This window comes from Dipodomys merriami, unplaced genomic scaffold (genome assembly GCF_024711535.1).
Source record: "Dipodomys merriami isolate MVZ:Mamm:240054 unplaced genomic scaffold, mDipMer1.0.p SCAF_1, whole genome shotgun sequence".
Classification (NCBI taxonomy): Eukaryota; Metazoa; Chordata; class Mammalia; order Rodentia; family Heteromyidae; genus Dipodomys; species Dipodomys merriami.
Window position 1 is genome coordinate 641,189 of NW_027202270.1, and position 17,146 is coordinate 658,334.

Below are 17,146 nucleotides of genomic sequence, written 5' to 3' on the forward strand. Positions count from 1 at the left end.
GCCTGTGGGCTGTGGGCTGTGGGCTTGTGGGCTGTGGGCTGTGGGCCTGTGGGCTGTGGGCTGTGGACTGTGGGCTGTGGGCTGTGGGCTTGTGGGCTGTGGGCTGTGGGCCTGTGGACTGTGGGTTTGTGGGCTGTGGGCTGTGGGCTGTGGGCTGTGGCCTGTGGGCTGTGGCCTGTGGGCTATGGGCTGTGGGCTGTGGACTGTGGGTTTGTGGCCTGTGGGCTGTGGGCTGTGGGCTGTGGGCCTGTGGGCTGTGGGCTGTGGGCTGTGGGCCTGTGGACTGTGGGTTTGTGGCCTGTGGGCTGTGGCCTGTGGACTGTGGGCTGTGGGCTGTGGGCTGTGGGCTGTGGGCTGTGGGCTGTGGCCTGTGGGCTGTGAGCTATGGGCTGTGGGCTGTGGACCTGTGGACTGTGGGTTTGTGGCCTGTGGGCTGTGGCCTGTGGGCTGTGGGCCTGTGGGCTGTGGGCTGTGGGCTGTGGGCCTGTGGACTGTGGGTTTGTGGCCTGTGGGCTGTGGGCTGTGGGCTGTGGCCTGTTGGCTGTGGGCTGTGGCCTGTGGGCTGTGGGCTGTGGGCTGTGGGCTGTGGGTTTGTGGGCTGTGGGTTTGTGGGCTGTGGGCTGTGGGCTGTGGGCTGTGGGCTGTGGGTTTGTGGGCTGTGGGCTGTGGGCTGTGGGCCTGTGGACTGTGGGTTTGTGGGCTGTGGGCTGTGGCCTGTGGGCTGTGGGCTGTGGCCTGTGGCCTGTGGCCTGTGGGCTGTGGGCTGTGGGCTGTGGACTGTGGGCTGTGGGCTGTGGGCTGTGGGCCTGTGGCCTGTGGGCCTGTGGACTGTGGGTTTGTGGGCTGTGGGCTGTGGGCTTGTGGGCTGTGGGCTGTGGGCCTGTGGACTGTGGGTTTGTGGACTGTGGGTTTGTGGGCTGTGGACTGTGGGTTTGTGGGCTGTGGGCTGTGGCCTGTGGACTGTGGGTTTGTGGGCTGTGGGCTGTGGGCTGTGGGCCTGTGGCCTGTGGGCTGTGGGCTGTGGGCTGTGGGTTTGTGGGCTGTGGGTTTGTGGGCTGTGGGCTGTGGGTTTGTGGGCTGTGGGCTGTGGGCCTGTGGGCCTGTGGACTGTGGGTTTGTGGGCTGTGGGCTGTGGGCTGTGGCCTGTGGGCTGTGGGCTGTGGCCTGTGGCCTGTGGCCTGTGGCCTGTGGGCTTTGGGCTGTGGGCTGTGGACTGTGGGCTGTGGGCTGTGGGCCTGTGGCCTGTGGGCCTGTGGACTGTGGGTTTGTGGGCTGTGGGCTGTGGGCTTGTGGGCTGTGGGCTGTGGGCCTGTGGACTGTGGGTTTGTGGGCTGTGGGCTGTGGGCTTGTGGGCTGTGGCCTGTGGGCCTGTGGACTGTGGGTTTGTGGGCTGTGGGCTGTGGGCCTGTGGGCTGTGGGCCTGTGGACTGTGGGTTTGTGGGCTGTGGGCTGTGAGCTTGTGGGCTGTGGCCTGTGGGCCTGTGGACTGTGGGTTTGTGGGCTGTGGGCTGTGGGCTGTGGGCTGTGGGCTTGTGGGCTGTGGGCTGTGGGCTGTGGCCTGTGGGCTGTGGGCTTGTGGGCTGTGGCCTGTGGACTGTGGGTTTGTGGGCTGTGGGCTGTGGGCTTGTGGGCTGTGGGCTGTGGGCTGTGGGCCTGTGGACTGTGGGTTTGTGGGCTGTGGGCTGTGGGCTTTGGGCTGTGGGCTGTGGCCTGTGGGCTGTGGGCCTGTGGACTGTGGGTTTGTGGGCTGTGGGCTGTGGGCTGTGGGCCTGTGGACTGTGGGTTTGTGGGCTGTGGGTTTGTGGGCTGTGGGCTGTGGGCCTGTGGATTGTGGGTTTGTGGGCTGTGGGTTTGTGGGCTGTGGGCTGTGGGCTGTGGGCCTGTGGGCTGTGGGTTTGTGGGCTGTGGGCCTGTGGGCTGTGGGTTTGTGGGCTGTGGGCTGTGGGCTTTGGGCTGTGGGCTGTGGGCTGTGGCCTGTGGGCTGTGGGCCTGTGGGCCTGTGGGCTGTGGGCCTGTGGACTGTGGGTTTGTGGGCTGTGGGCTGTGGGCTTGTGGGCTGTGGGCTGTGGGCTGTGGGCTGTGGCCTGTGGGCTGTGGGCCTGTGGACTGTGGGTTTGTGGGCTGTGGGTTTGTGGGCTGTGGGCCTGTGGACTGTGGGCCTGTGGACTGTGGGTTTGTGGGCTGTGGGCTTGTGGGCTGTGGGCCTGTGGGCCTGTGGGCCTGTGGACTGTGGGCCTGTGGGCCTGTGGGCCTGTGGGCTGTGGGCCTGTGGACTGTGGGTTTGTGGGCTGTGGGCTGTGGGCTTGTGGGCTGTGGGCTGTGGGCTGTGGCCTGTGGGCTGTGGGCCTGTGGACTGTGGGTTTGTGGGCTGTGGGTTTGTGGGCTGTGGGCTGTGGGCTGTGGGCCTGTGGCCTGTGGGCCTGTGGGCTGTGGGCCTGTGGACTGTGGGCCTGTGGGCTGTGGGCCTGTGGCCTGTGGGCCGTGAGCCTGTGGGCCGTGAGCCTGTGGGCTGTGGCCTGTGGCCTGTGGGCCGTGAGCCTGTGGCCTGTGGCCTGTGGGCCTGTGGGCTGTGAGCCTGTGGGCTGTGGGCCTGTGGCCTGTGGGCCGTGAGCCTGTGGGCCTGTGGCCTGTGGGCCTGTGGCTTGTGGCCTGTGAGCCCGTGGGCCTGTGCAGCTCAGGAACCGGGGGCTGGGCAGGCACAGGTATGGAGCTGGCCTGGTGTTGCAGGAGCCCTGGGCATCCTGTGGAGACGTGTCCCCAATCCTGTCTACTGCAGGCTACTGCCCATGGTCACTCATCAGGCCAAGCCCACTTCCGTCGGTTCAAGGCCACTCCCATCAGCTTTGACTCCCGCTCTGGGCAAAGGAGCCGTGGCGGTGCTGCCTTTGGGCCCTGGTCCGCACTGTCGCTCTGGGCCGGCACAAGTCATCTTGGCGGCAAGGTCGTGGCTCCGTGAGGCTGCGGCCCTGGGGTGGACCCAGGGGACCAGCTGTGGGAGGTGGTGACTCAGGCCCGGAGGCCCCCCGTGTGTGCCTGGCTCCACTCCCCGTCACCCACAGCTGGTGTTTCTGGCTGTACTTCCCGCTCTCTGTGGGTTTTAAGTTCTATTTTCTGAGCTGAGGTGGCAAAAGAACCCTTAATGAGCCCCTCAGGGAGCCCCGTTGGCAGGCCTGGTCCCAGCCCAAGGGGGCGGCTTGGCTAGCACAAGAAAAGGCTCTGTAAGCAGTGCTCCCGCAGAGGCTCCGGGCTGGCAGCTGCAGCTCCCCGAGAGTCAGGAGGCTTTCCTGGTTTTCTGCCCACAGCTGGAGAGGAAGTACAGCCTTGGGCCGAGGTCACAGCCCTCCCGGCCAGGGGAGCCTTCCAGGCCTGTGCGTGGGGCAGAAACTGGTGTGTGTGTGGGGGGGGAGTGAGGCTGGGAGCATGGGCGCTTTCTGGTGGGATCTGAAGAACTGGTGAGCCTGAGGCCTGCCCTGCTCGGCCCTGGGGCTCTAAGTAGGGGTGAGGCCTGCCCTGCTCGGCCCTGGGGCTCTGAGTAGGGGTGAGGCGTGCCCTGCTCGGCCCTGGGGCTCTGAGTAGGGGTGAGGCGGGCCCTGCTCGGCCCTGGGGCTCTAAGTAGGGGTGAGGCGGGCCCTGCTCGGCCCTGGGGCTCTAAGTAGGGGTGAGGCCTGCCCTGCTCGGCCCTGGGGCTCTGAGTAGGGGTGAGGCCTGCCCTGCTCGGCCCTGGGGCTCTGAGTAGGGGTGAGGCGGGCCCTGCTCGGCCCTGGGGCTCTGAGTAGGGGTGAGGCGGGCCCTGCTCGGCCCTGGGGCTCTGAGTAGGGGTGAGGTCCTCCCTGCTCGGCCCTGGGGCTCTGAGTAGGGGTGAGGTCCTCCCTGCTCGGCCCTGGGGCTCTGAGTAGGGGTGAGGTCCTCCCTGCTCGGCCCTGGGGCTCTAAGTAGGGGTGAGGCGGGCCCTGCTCGGCCCTGGGGCTCTAAGTAGGGGTGAGGCGGGCCCTGCTCGGCCCTGGGGCTCTGAGTAGGGGTGAGGCGGGCCCTGCTCGGCCCTGGGGCTCTGAGTAGGGGTGAGGTCCTCCCTGCTCGGCCCTGGGGCTCTGAGTAGGGGTGAGGCCCTCCCTGCTCGGCCCTGGGGCTCTGAGTAGGGGTGAGGTCCTCCCTGCTCGGCCCTGGGGCTCTGAGTAGGGGTGAGGTCCTCCCTGCTCGGCCCTGGGGCTCTAAGTAGGGGTGAGGCGGGCCCTGCTCGGCCCTGGGGCTCTGAGTAGGGGTGAGGAGGGCCCTGCTCGGCCCTGGGGCTCTGAGTAGGGGTGAGGCGGGCCCTGCTCGGCCCTGGGGCTCTGAGTAGGGGTGAGGTCCTCCCTGCTCGGCCCTGGGGCTCTGAGTAGGGGTGAGGTCCTCCCTGCTCGGCCCTGGGGCTCTGAGTAGGGGTGAGGTCCTCCCTGCTCGGCCCTGGGGCTCTAAGTAGGGGTGAGGCGGGCCCTGCTCGGCCCTGGGGCTCTAAGTAGGGGTGAGGCGGGCCCTGCTCGGCCCTGGGGCTCTGAGTAGGGGTGAGGCGGGCCCTGCTCGGCCCTGGGGCTCTGAGTAGGGGTGAGGTCCTCCCTGCTCGGCCCTGGGGCTCTGAGTAGGGGTGAGGCCCTCCCTGCTCGGCCCTGGGGCTCTGAGTAGGGGTGAGGTCCTCCCTGCTCGGCCCTGGGGCTCTGAGTAGGGGTGAGGTCCTCCCTGCTCGGCCCTGGGGCTCTAAGTAGGGGTGAGGCGGGCCCTGCTCGGCCCTGGGGCTCTGAGTAGGGGTGAGGTCCTCCCTGCTCGGCCCTGGGGCTCTGAGTAGGGGTGAGGCCCTCCCTGCTCGGCCCTGGGGCTCTGAGTAGGGGTGAGGTCCTCCCTGCTCGGCCCTGGGGCTCTGAGTAGGGGTGAGGCGCGCCCTGCTCGGCCCTGGGGCTCTGAGTAGGGGTGAGGCGTGCCCTGCTCGGCCCTGGGGCTCTGAGTAGGGGTGAGGCCCTCCCTGCTCGGCCCTGGGGCTCTGAGTAGGGGTGAGGTGTGCCCTGCTCGGCCCTGGGGCTCTGAGTAGGGGTGAGGTGCGCCCTGCTCAGCCCTGGGGCTCTGAGTAGGGGTGAGGTCCTCCCTGCTCGGCCCTGGGGCTCTGAGTAGGGGTGAGGTCCTCCCTGCTCGGCCCTGGGGCTCTGAGTAGGGGTGAGGCGGGCCCTGCTCAGCCCTGGGGCTCTGAGTAGGGGTGAGGTGCGCCCTGCTCGGCCCTGGGGCTCTGAGTAGGGGTGAGGCCTTCCCCGCTGGTGGGTGAGGGTGAGGCCCCCATCGCTCTTGCCCTACTCACCACTCTGGGACCGACCCTATGGTCAGAGCCTCTCCAGGCCACCTGGCTCCCCCTGCCCACCACCCCTGCCCCAGTGCAGACAGCAGGAGCGGAGGGTTTGCAGAGGGCCGTGCCAGCTCCCCCTCTGGATGGACCGTCCAGTGGCTCCCACGCCTCGTGCACGTCACCTGCAGGGCTCCACCACCCTCAGCACGGCACACAGACAGACAGACAGACAGGCCCACACCGTGTGGCCCAGCAGTTGGCCCTGCTGACCGGTAGGTGACCTGGGCTGGCCCTCCCCCGCTGGCCGTGGACAGCTTCCAGGACAGGGAGCCCTAAGACCCAGGGCTGCTGTGGAAAGGGGCCTGAATGCAGTCTCGGTTTCCCCAGCCATCCAGAGAACCGTCTGCTTTACCAAAGACCTGAAAATGCCAGGGAAACTGAGGCTCAGGAAGGCACGGAGCGGGGGCCAGGCAGGAAGGGTGCCCTGGGGTCCGGGCCCCCGCCGGGCCGGCACGGCAGGCCGGGTCGTGTCTCACCTCAGCTTGTGCCTGCTGGCTCCGGGCCTCCTGCCGCACCCTCTCCAGGGTCCGCACGGCTCCGGAGAGCTCGCTGCTCAGCTCCGTCCTCTCCGCCTCCTTCACGGACAGCGCCTGCATGGGTCGGGGCGTGAGAGCGGGTCCCAGGGGAGGGGCCAGCCCTCCTTCCCCAGGGCTGGGGTGACCACGGCGCGTCCATCCCACACAGCGCTGCCGGGAGGCCTTCACCCCAAACACGCGCTCTCTCCCCACTGCCCCCATCGCGTCCACCCCTCAGACCTGTCCTGCTGACCCCCATCACATCCATCCCCCAGGCCCATCCCGCTGCCCCCCATCGCGTCCACCCCCCCCATTGCGTCCACTCCCCAGGCCCGTCCCACTGCCCCCCCATCGCGTCCACCCCCCCCATCGCGTCCACCCCCCCAGGCCCGTCCCACTGCCCCCAATTGTGTCCATCCCCATTGCGTCCACTCCCCAGGCCCGTCCCACTGCCCCCCCATCGCGTCCATCCCCCCATCGTGTCCACCCCCCCAGGCCCGTCCGGCGCTTTCCAGGGCAGCTCTGGGCTTTAGGCCCCAGCCCCACGTCTTCAGGCAGAGGCCTACAATGCACGGGAAGGAGCTGGGGTGGAGGTAATTCTCCCACACGCCTGCTTGCGGGGGCCTGAGCCGACACTCGGCCCTGCGGAGGGAGGCTGAGCTTTGCTCCGGCTCCGGGTGGAACGCTGCTCCTGGGCAGGGCTGCGGAGGGTGGAGGACCGCGTCAGTGCCCGTCCAATGCCCTCGGACCGAGTGTGTGCTGCGGCACAAGGCAGGGTCCCGCCGGGCTGTTTACCGCAGGGCCAGATGCGGGGCTCATGCCTGCAATCCCAGCTACACGGAAGGTGGAGGAAGGAGCACATGGTCCAGGTCAGCCCTGGACGAAAAGCACCACGGCCTGTCTGAAAAAGAGCTAAATAACGCCCAAAAGGGCTGGGGGCCTGGCTCATGTAGCAGAGCACCTGTCCAGCAAGTGCAGGGCCCGAGTTCAAACCCTAGTACTTCCAAAAACAAGACAATAAGCAAAACGGCAGCAGTCAGCGTGGAACTTTCTTGAGTTTTGGGCTTCATTCTGTTGTCCCGTTGGTCAGAAGTGTGGGTATCCTGGAGGTGGGGCCACCGTCTCAACTGGATGGGGCAGTGGTATGGGGCTGAGCCTGTCACTGCCGGGCCGCTGGGCTGGCTTCAGGAGGTCAGCGTGAGCATGCGCCGTGGCGCGGCAGAGGGATGTAAGAACACTGACCACAACTCCCCGAGGAACAGGAGAGGGTCGGCGTGGGGGCTCTGCCTTGAATGGCCTTCAAAGCACCCATGCTTCCTCCCGGGCCCTCCGCTTCCTGGAGCCTGGGCTTGCTTTGTTCTCCCTGTGCTCCCAGCTCTTCAGGAATCCGCCCTTCCTGGACTGTGAGGGCGAGAAATCTGGCAGCCACGGGGCCGCGGGCTTCTCTTTGCAAGCAGCTGTGAGCAGCCGCAGCTCAGCCCCCGCAGGCTGCGGAGCAGGAAGAGTGGAGGGGAAGATGGTCCCCGAGCCGCGGGCTGCATCCTCACAGGGCAGTGTTCTTCTCGTGACTGACGGGGCCTTGGTTCCCGGGGAGGTCTGTACACCTGCCTTTCTAATCCGATGGTGGAGGCCAGGGAGTGTCCTTCAGCTGAAGCGACGAGACTCCTGCAGGCCTGGCCTTCTGCATGGTGTTGCTGTGGGTGCAGGAAGGCCATGGCTCACAGAGCCTGTCCATCTTCTTAGCCTGTTTCCTCTGAGCTCACCTTTCCTCAGGCTCAGTGTGACCCTGAGAAGCTGTGATTGTAGGAACACGAGGGGTGGCGTGGCCCAGCTGGTGGTCTTGGGTGGGAGCAGGGGGGGCTGCGTGGGGCCCTGAGCCTCTCACATCAAGGCCTCCGCCTGGGGGTCTCTGTGTCGCCCAAGTCCTTAGCCTCCTGCTGCTCTCCCTGGCTGCAGACTCATTCCCGCGGCCCTCTGCCTCCCGCGGCCCTCTGCAATCACCCCCGCCCACCGGCGTGCCTGAGCCGGGTGTGAAACCCGTGACTCCCTGCGCTCCTGGCTGCCTGCTCACACGCAGCCTGTGCCGCACAGACGGCAGGCTGTCCCAACTCCTTTCGTGCCCCGCCGTCTCCTGTGCCTTCTCTAAGGCCTCTGCTTCTACCTCAGGAGCAGAGGGGCAGGCAGGAAAGAGAGTGGGCCTCGGTGCCCAGCGGTGTCGCTGCACCCTAGACCAGCGATGGAGCTGGGAGGATCTCAGATTTCCACCACGAAAACGGGGCTTCTAACAGCTTTGAGGGGGAGGGACAATGAGCAGCGAGGAGTCTTCCAGCCACCGCAGCTCCTCCCTACAACCCGTAACGTGCACCCATGTGGTCTTTCCACACCAGCGATGGCATACGAATGTGTGTGCTCATCCGTCCACGCTCCTGACAGTGAGCGCTTCACAGAGTCCCAGCGCATGGAGAAGTCTGGACTCCACTGGTCGCTTTTTGGGCCCTTTCTGAGTCTGTCTGTGGGATGGGAAGATGGCCAGGGTGTGTGTGTCTGGGTTGGTAGTCCAGAGGGAGACATTGAGAGTTGAAGGCATGACTCAGTCATCAGGCTGAGTGGACAGAGCATGTTAGGTGGATGGACAGTTGGGTATGGCAGTGGACAGCTGAGCGTGTAGACAGTGGAAAGGATATTTCAGTGAGTAGATGAAGGGATGGGTGGATGGTCGGATGAGTGGCTGAATGGATGGCTGGGTAGTTCATGGGTACATGGCCAATGTGTAGATGGACACTTGGGTGTGGGGATGCTGGTCTTATATGGAGTGGATACTGGAAGTGTGGGAAGGAAGATGAATTTTCAGGTGAGTGGAAGGATGATGCACAAGTCAGCTGAGGGATGGGTGGGGAATGGGTGAGTGGTTGGGAGTGTGTATGAGTGTGTGGATGCATGGATGTGGTGGGATGGATGTGTGGATGAGTGTGTGAGTGTAGGAACGGACAGATGAACCAGTGAGATGAATGGGTAGATAGGTCTGTGAATGCTGTGTAGGTGGATAGGTGTGAGTATACATGCATGGTGTGTGGATGTTGCATGGATGGTGTATGCATGTACATGCATGGATGAGCAGGTGGTGTTCAGTCTATAGGTGTGAGCACACATGCATGGTGTGTGGTGTTGCATGGCTGGTGTATGCATGTGCATGCATGGATGAGCAGGTGGTGTTCAGTCTATAGGTGTGAACATACACGCATGGTGTGTGGATGTTGCATGGCTGGTGTATGCATGTACATGCATGGATGAGCAGGTGTTCAGTCTATAGGTGTGAGCACACACGCATGGTGTGTGGTGTTGCATGGCTGGTGTATGCATGTGCACACGTGGATGAGCAGGTGGTGTTCAGTCTATAGGTGTGAGCACACACGCATGGTGTGTGGTGTTGCATGGCTGGATGTGCATGCATGGATGAGCAGGTGGTGTTCAGTCTATAGGTGTGAGTACACATGCATGGTGTGTGGATGTTGCATGGCTGGTGTATTCATGTGCATGCGTGGATGAGCAGGTGGTGTTCAGTCTATAGGTGTGAGCACACACGCATGGTGTGTGGTGTTGCATGGCTGGTGTATGCATGTGCACACGTGGATGAGCAGGTGGTGTTCAGTCTATAGGTGTGAGCACACACGCATGGTGTGTGGATGTTGCATGGCTGGATGTGCATGCGTGGATGAGCAGGTGGTGTTCAGTCTATAGGTGTGAGTATACATGCATGGTGTGTGGATGTTGCATGGATGGTGTATGCATGTGCATGCATGGATGAGCAGGTGGGTGTTCAGTCTATAGGTGTGAGTATACACGCATGGTGTGTGGATGTTGCATGGATGGTGTATGCATGTACACACGTGGATGAGCAGGTGGGTGTTCAGTCTATAGGTGTGAGCACACACGCATGGTGTGTGGATGTTGCATGGCTGTTGTATGCATGTACATGCATGGATGAGCAGGTGGGTGTTCATCAGTCTATAGGTGTGAGTACACATGCATGGTGTGTGGATGTTGCATGGCTGGTGTATGCATGTACATGCATGGATGAGCAGGTGGGTGTTCATCAGTCTATAGGTGTGAGTATACATGCATGGTGTGTGGATGTTGCAAGGCTGGTGTATGCATGTGCATGCATGGATGAGCAGGTGGTGTTCAGTCTATAGGTGTGAGCACACACGCATGGTGTGTGGATGTTGCATGGATGGTGTATGCATGTGCATGCATGGATGAGCAGGTGGTGTTCAGTCTATAGGTGTGAGCACACACGCATGGTGTGTGGATGTTGCATGGATGGATGTGCATGCATGGATGAGCAGGTGGGTGTTCATCAGTCTATAGGTGTGAGTATACATGCATGGTGTGTGGATGTTGCATGGATGGTATATGCATGTACATGCATGGATGAGCAGGTGGTGTTCAGTCTATAGGTGTGAGTATACATGCATGGTGTGTGGATGTTGCATGGATGGTGTATGCATGTACATGCGTGGATGAGCAGGTGGGTGTTCATCAGTCTATAGGTGTGAGTATACATGCATGGTGTGTGGATGTTGCATGGATGGTGTATGCATGTGCATGCGTGGATGAGCAGGTGGTGTTCAGTCTATAGGTGTGAGCACACACACATGGTGTGTGGATGTTGCATGGCTGGATGTGCATGCATGGATGAGCAGGTGGGTGTTTGTCAGTCTATAGGTGTGAGTATACACGCATGGTGTGTGGATGTTGCATGGATGGTGTATGCATGTACATGCGTGGATGAGCAGGTGGTGTTCAGTCTATAGGTGTGAACATACATGCATGGGGTGTGGTGTTGCATGGATGGTGTATGCATGTGCATGCATGGATGAGCAGGTGGTGTTCAGTCTATAGGTGTGAGTATACATGCATGGTGTATGGATGTTGCATGGCTGGATGTGCATGCGTGGATGAGCAGGTGGTGTTCAGTCTATAGGTGTGAGCACACACGCATGGTGTGTGGTGTTGCATGGCTGGATGTACATGCATGGATGAGCAGGTGGTGTTCAGTCTATAGGTGTGAGCACACATGCATGGGGTGTGGAAGTTGCATGGATGGATGTGCACGTGTGGATGAGCAGCTGGTGTTTGTCTGTCTCTCAGGACTGCTTTGAACACTAAAGCAGCGGCGTCCGTTGCCTGGGTAGGCCTTGTGAGGCCCTGTGCTGGGTCCCGGCGGACGGTGAGCTGGGTGGGCCCCTCCGACCTCGTCACCTGCTGCATCTCATGCTCCAGTTGGAGGAGGCTCTCGTCCCGCTCCTGTTTCAGGCTCTGAATTTCTTCCTCCAGAGCCTCCTTCTCAGCTGCGCTTTTTGCCATCAGCTCTGTCTTCTGCTTCAGTTGGTGTGCGGCCTCCTCCTTCTCTTCTGACAGGCACAGACTGAGGGTCTCCTGGCCAAAGCAAAGGACACACCGTGAGGTCAGGGAGTTGGGGACCAGCAGGTGTCTTAGGACCAAAGAGAGACTCACCCCACAGGACACCAAGGCTGGATGGGCCTGCCAGCTGCTCTTCCCTATGTTTCTCCAGAGTACCCCCAAGCAGGAGCTGGGGAAGGCCTCTCTCTAGGTCCTGGCATCCACACCCTAAATTAATCTAACAGGTCCTACATTTCTTCTGGACCTCTACCATGTCCCATGACAGGCAGGGGCATGGATGGATGCATGGATGAGTGGATGCATGTATGGATGGATAGATGGGTGGATGGGTGGGCGGTGGATAGATGAATGGATGCATGTGGATGGATGGATGGATGGTTGGATTGATCACTGGATGGATAGAGGGTTGGGTGGATGGGTGGGTGGGTGGATGGATGGGTAGGTGGGTGGGTGACTGGATGGGCAGAGGAGTGGATGGGCAGATGGATGTGTGCATGGTTTGTTCTAGATAGGCATGGCCTTGTCTAGTCTCCAGCCTTCAGCCAGTTCAGGGCAGCCAAGTTCAAGGCCTGGTCTCTTCTGTGAGGCTGGGCACCCGCACCACTCCTGTGGCAGCTTCCCGGGGAAGGCCTGGTGCGGCTCACAGGAGCTGAGGGCAGTCCGCCTCCGCCCCACCCCCTTCCCGGGGTCACGGCACACCACAGAGGCGGACCTTCTCCCGCTGGAGCCGTGCCAGGTCCTCTCGGTGGGCTGACTCCAGGGTCTGCAGGGCCTGCTGTGTGTCCCGCTCCTTCTGTGCCAGCCGCTGCCGCAGCTCCATCTCCCGGACCTCCCAGTCCCTCTTTAGCCGCTCTGTCTCCACTGTGAAGTGACAGGCATGTCCCCACGTGCCTGCAGGCCTCGCCAACCCCCACGGAGAGATGGGTGCGTGCTCTGTCTGCCGCCAGCAGGGGGCGGGGGGCGTGAGAAGGGGCGCTGGCACAGGGCATGGGGGAGGGCGCTGGCTGCACCCCAGTCCTGAGCCCAGGACCAGCACCAGGGCAGGCTGAGCAGGGCACCTGTGCCATATAGACGAGGAGCAGCCGATTCCTTCAGGCCCCGGCATTCAGGGGATGGGAGCAGCTGTTGGGGCACTGGGCTCCCCCCAGCCGGGCCGGGTGGCGGGAGAAGGGGAGGGGAGCCGCCCACCGGAGCACCTTGCAAGGCCTGCCAGCCCAGCTGGGCGCGCTGTGCCTCTCTGTCCAGCTGCTCCTGTTGGGCCTGCAGCTGCTTCGCCAGCCCTCGGGCCTCAGAGAGGCTGCTCTCCAGACAGTCCCTCTGGACCCTGCAAAGCAGCATGGGGTGACAGGCCGCCCGTGGGAGGGGCGGGAGGGGCCGACCAGCCTGGGGCAGGTGCGAGATGAGAACACACAGGTATCTCAGCTCCCTGAGAATGAACTTCAGGTGGAACAAAAGGGGAAATACAAACAACAAAAATAAACTTTACTCACAGCAACTAACTCAGAAAATAAATTTACAGTCTTCTTATGCAAAAGAAAAGGAGAAAAGAAACAAGAAAGAAGAAGCCAACAGAGCCACACGGAGGGAAGGGGGCTGGGCCTCCTGGGAGGAGCCCGAGAACCACCTTAGAAGACAGCAGCCAGCTGGAAGGAAATCCTCCCCAAACACACAAAACAAAGCATCAATCAGAGGCAAAAAGCTCCTGCTAATAAATCACAGAACGTCAGTTGATCCTACATCAGTTGATCCAAAGGAAAGACAAGGATCTACAAACAGGAAACCTGCTCCTCCTGCCGAGCCCGGGGACTCAGGTCACAGCGGGGCAGTGGTGTGCATCGCCCAGGAGATCAACGGAAATCAGCACAGCAGCAACGGGCAGTGTTGGCAGGGGCTCTTTTGGGAGGCCCGGACGGGATTCTGTTTGACTTGTCGGGGGTGGAGGGTGGGGGTGTTCTGGAGAAACGCTGGCCTCCAGGGGTGCTGTGGCTTTCCACAGGGCAGTACTTGGACTTGACCAAAGCGCCAACACAGAGGAGAACGTCTTGGGCATTTAAACTTTCTGGGCTCTGGAGCACCATGCAGGTGTTAACTAACAAGGATGAGAACGCTATCCTCAGCCTCCTTGCCGTGGGAGGAGTCACCCCCAAACGAGCCGCCAAGCTGCAGCTCCGCGTGCCGCATGCCCTGCGTGCGTGCACACAGGCACCATCGGTCAGAAAGCACTTGTAACAACACACACCAATGCACACCAGAGCCTCTTCCCCGGAGGGGAAACAATGGTGTGAATGACTGACCACCTGTCACCATCCACCAGTGCTGAGTCTGCACACAGGGAGGAATCAGCTGAGGAGAGGCACGAACACTTGGCAGTCCAGCACAGTGCACACACCACAAAGAGCAAGGGCACGGTCCCCAGGCGATGCAGGCCCTGCTGCAGTCCCTGCACCCCGTATGCTGCTGCCCGTCCCAGGGGCAGAACACCTGTGTGCTCTGAACCCCCCGAAACCTTGCTCTGCCACAGTATCTGGCTCCAGTCCCAGTCCCTCCCCTTGTAAGCACCATGCGTCGCCGAGTGCTCAGGGCTTAGTACTCCTTCCCTCTGGAAGAGGGTACTCCTCCCCACGGGGAACACAGAAAATCCTCCTTTCATGCTGGCCTTGAATTCTCCCCTCCTGAACCTGCCTTGTCTCCTCTAGAGGACGTGGACGTGGCTTCTCGCATGGCTTTGCTACAGCCTGCAAATGCCCGGGGCCTCAGGACGGCATCCCGAGGCTCCCTCCGGATCTACACCTCTTCCAGATGACTCGGCACCGGGCACCCCTCCCTTCCAGACGCCCCAGGTCACAGCTGGCACATACTCTCCCTGCCTCACCGCCAGGCCTACTCCCCCTGCCGGGCCTACCCCCCCACCGCCGGGCCTACCCCCCCCCACCGCCAGACCTACCCCCCCCCGCTGAGCCTACCCCCCCTGCCGGGCCTACCCCCCCTGCCGGGCCTACCCCCCCACCGCCGGGCCTACACCCCCCACCGCCAGGCCTACCCCCCCCCCCCCGCCGGGCCTGCCCCCCCCCGGGCCTACCCTCCCCCCCACGGGCTCTCAGCTGAGCTCCCCAGGGGCCCACGGGTACCTGAGATCTGCGGCCTCCTCCGTGGCCAGCTGGCCCTGCCTCTCCAGGGCGTTCTGCCTGCTCAGTAGCTGGGCCTTCTCCTCAGACAGAGCGTCCTTCTCTCCAAGAGCTTGCTGGAGAGCCTCCCTCTGGGCCTCCTGCTCCTGCAGCCTCTGTGCCAACTGCTCCTCCAGGGCTTGTTTCTCCCGCGTGACCTGAGGGGAGGGACCCAGGGTGGCAGGGAGCAGAGGGACGGGGGAGGGGCTCCAGCGAGGAAGGGGGGCTGGGAAGAACCGGCTCCACTCCTGATACGACGGTGCCATCCCCACACGGAGCCAGCTACCGGCCTCCACGGCTAGCCTGCGGCCCACAGGACCCCAGGCGCAGGGCGGGCACACGGCGTAGAAGAATGCGGAACGCGCCCCAGGCCTTCCCGCGAGGCCTGGCCTTCCCGCGAGGCCTGGCCTTCCCGCGAGGCCTGGCGGGCTCCGGAGGCAGCTGGGGCCGAGGGAGCTGGGAACTCGGGAGAAGACAGATAGGAACGAGCCTGCCACTGAGTGTCTCCATCCCTTAAAGCGTTTGCTAATCTACAGTTTGGGCTGAGAAGTGGAGATACCAACACGTTCCAAGTTTCAGTTTATGTTCACAGAAGGGCTGGGGGCAGGGGAGGGGCGTGTTGGAAACGCGCCACCTGCACATAGACGGAGCCCGGGTGCCAGTCAGCCAGCCACGGGTGGTACTGGAGCTCACCTCCACCTGAACCACTGTCAGAATCAAAAGCCAGTCCTCCCCGGAAGAACATCATCCTCCATATCTTTAAATTATACATAACAAAACCTTCCTCAGTGTGTTTTGCATTTGACCAACATGACCAGGCTTACTTGAAGACAGGACCACAGGAAAGAACAGAACACAGGCATTTTCTGGTTACTGGACACAGGATTTAAAACAGTTGATTACAGGGCTGGGAAGGTGGCTTAGAGCTTGCCTTGCATGCATGAGGCCCTGGGTTCAATTCCTCAGGACCACATAAATGAAATAAATAAATAAATAATTTTAAACAATTGATTAATATGATAAAGAGGAGGCTTGACAAGATGCAGACTTTAATCAACAGAACTGGAGAGTAAGTACACATGATATCATTGACACTATAGCAATCAGAATAAATTAACACATGGATTCAATGTCAGAATATCCAGAAGAGAGGTCTAATAATCTGGACAACAGACCAAACAATATTCAGACTTAATCATGAAAAGGAAAAAGGAAAAAGTACGGAAATTAAAGAGTATAATAGACACCGAAGACAAGAAAAAAGCTCCATCATATGTTTAACTTACCAGATTCTAATTCTCATAAAGATGTTATAAGAAAATTATAGACCAATACTCTTCATTTAATAAAGATACAAAAATCCTTAGCATTGGGGCTGGGAAGGTGGCTCAGTGGTAGAGTGCTTGCCTTGCATGCATGAGGCCCTGGTTTCGATTCCTCAGCACCACATAAGCAAAAAGAAAAAAGCCGTTAGTGGCACTGTGGCTCAAGTGGTAGAGCGCTAGCCTTGAGCTGAAGAGCTGAGGGACAGCGCCAGAGTTCAGGCCCCACAACTAGACCCCCCAAAAGAATCCTTAGCATAATATAATAAGCTGAATCCAAAAATATCTAAAATGGATATTAATTTATGACCAAGAAGGAATTAATGTTGTGTGTGTGTGTATGTGTGTGTGTGTGTGTGTGTGTGTGTGTGTGTGTGTGTGTGAATTCAGGGTCTTGTACTTGCTAGGTAGGTGCTTTATCACCCAGCCACACTTTCAACCCTGTCCATCACTAATTTCTGAAAAACCTTTCAGAAAATGGAATGTCCTGATAAAAGGCATCAACAGCATCCTGATCAAGACTCGAACTGGCTTTTTCTGGGGAAGAAATTAAAAATTGATGAGTAGATTCTAAGATGGAGATGGAGATGTAAAGAAAGGGCTTAGAGCACATGGATCAGAACACGGTGGCAGTGACACTGGCCCGATGGCATGGACGGTGCTGGCTAGGCAGGTGTCCTTCCCGCAGGCATGTCTCCTCCCCAAGCTGCACACCTCAAGGTCAAAGATGACGACCTTTGTCGATAGAGGAACACTGGTCTTCTGGTTCTCTCCAGAGAACCAGGGAGGGAGCACACATTAGGCTGCGAACTAGAAGGCGGTTAGAAGTCAGGGTGGTTTTGTTGAATGCATGGGTCTGTTTGTATAGGCCAACAAGCCTCACATGAATGATCAATGCATTTTCGAGAGGTTGTTAGGCGAGTCAGTCTCCTTTAGAAATGGGGACGTAAACAGCATATTAAACTGAAAGCCAGTGGGCCTGAGCTCCCACCTCTCACTTCATTGCCCCAGGCTAATGAAAACGCAGATGTGCAGGTGCTCCCACAGAGTTTCTGGTTAAGCAGGGCTGGGGTGGGGCGCGAGGGTTTGCTGCTGGTGTAGAGAACATAATGACAGAATCTCAGATTAACTTGACATGTAGAAGACCTAAACCACATCTCCCTCAAAAGCATGGGAGCAGCTGGGTGCTGGTGGCTCACGCCTGTAACCCTAGCTACTGAGGAGCCTGAGGATCATGGTTCAGAGCCAGCCCGGGGATGGTTGTGAGACTCCTATCTCCAATGAACCGCCAGAAAACCGAAAGTGGCGCTGTGGCTCAAGTGGCAGAGTGCTCACCCCGAGTTGAGCTCAGGTGCAGTG

The 17,146-nt window shown here is 60.7% G+C and overlaps 1 protein-coding gene across 1 annotated transcript in view; it reads right to left on the reverse strand.

The window, feature by feature from the left end:
• The window catches only part of Crocc2 (ciliary rootlet coiled-coil, rootletin family member 2), a 75,890-nt gene that overhangs the window by 28,011 nt on the left and 30,733 nt on the right, over positions 1-17,146 (reverse strand). The window contains 5 exon segments of the mRNA XM_070002403.1: positions 5,839-5,952; positions 11,140-11,316; positions 12,014-12,162; positions 12,498-12,625; positions 14,430-14,623. Of these exon segments, the coding sequence (XP_069858504.1) occupies positions 5,839-5,952; positions 11,140-11,316; positions 12,014-12,162; positions 12,498-12,625; positions 14,430-14,623 (762 nt within the window).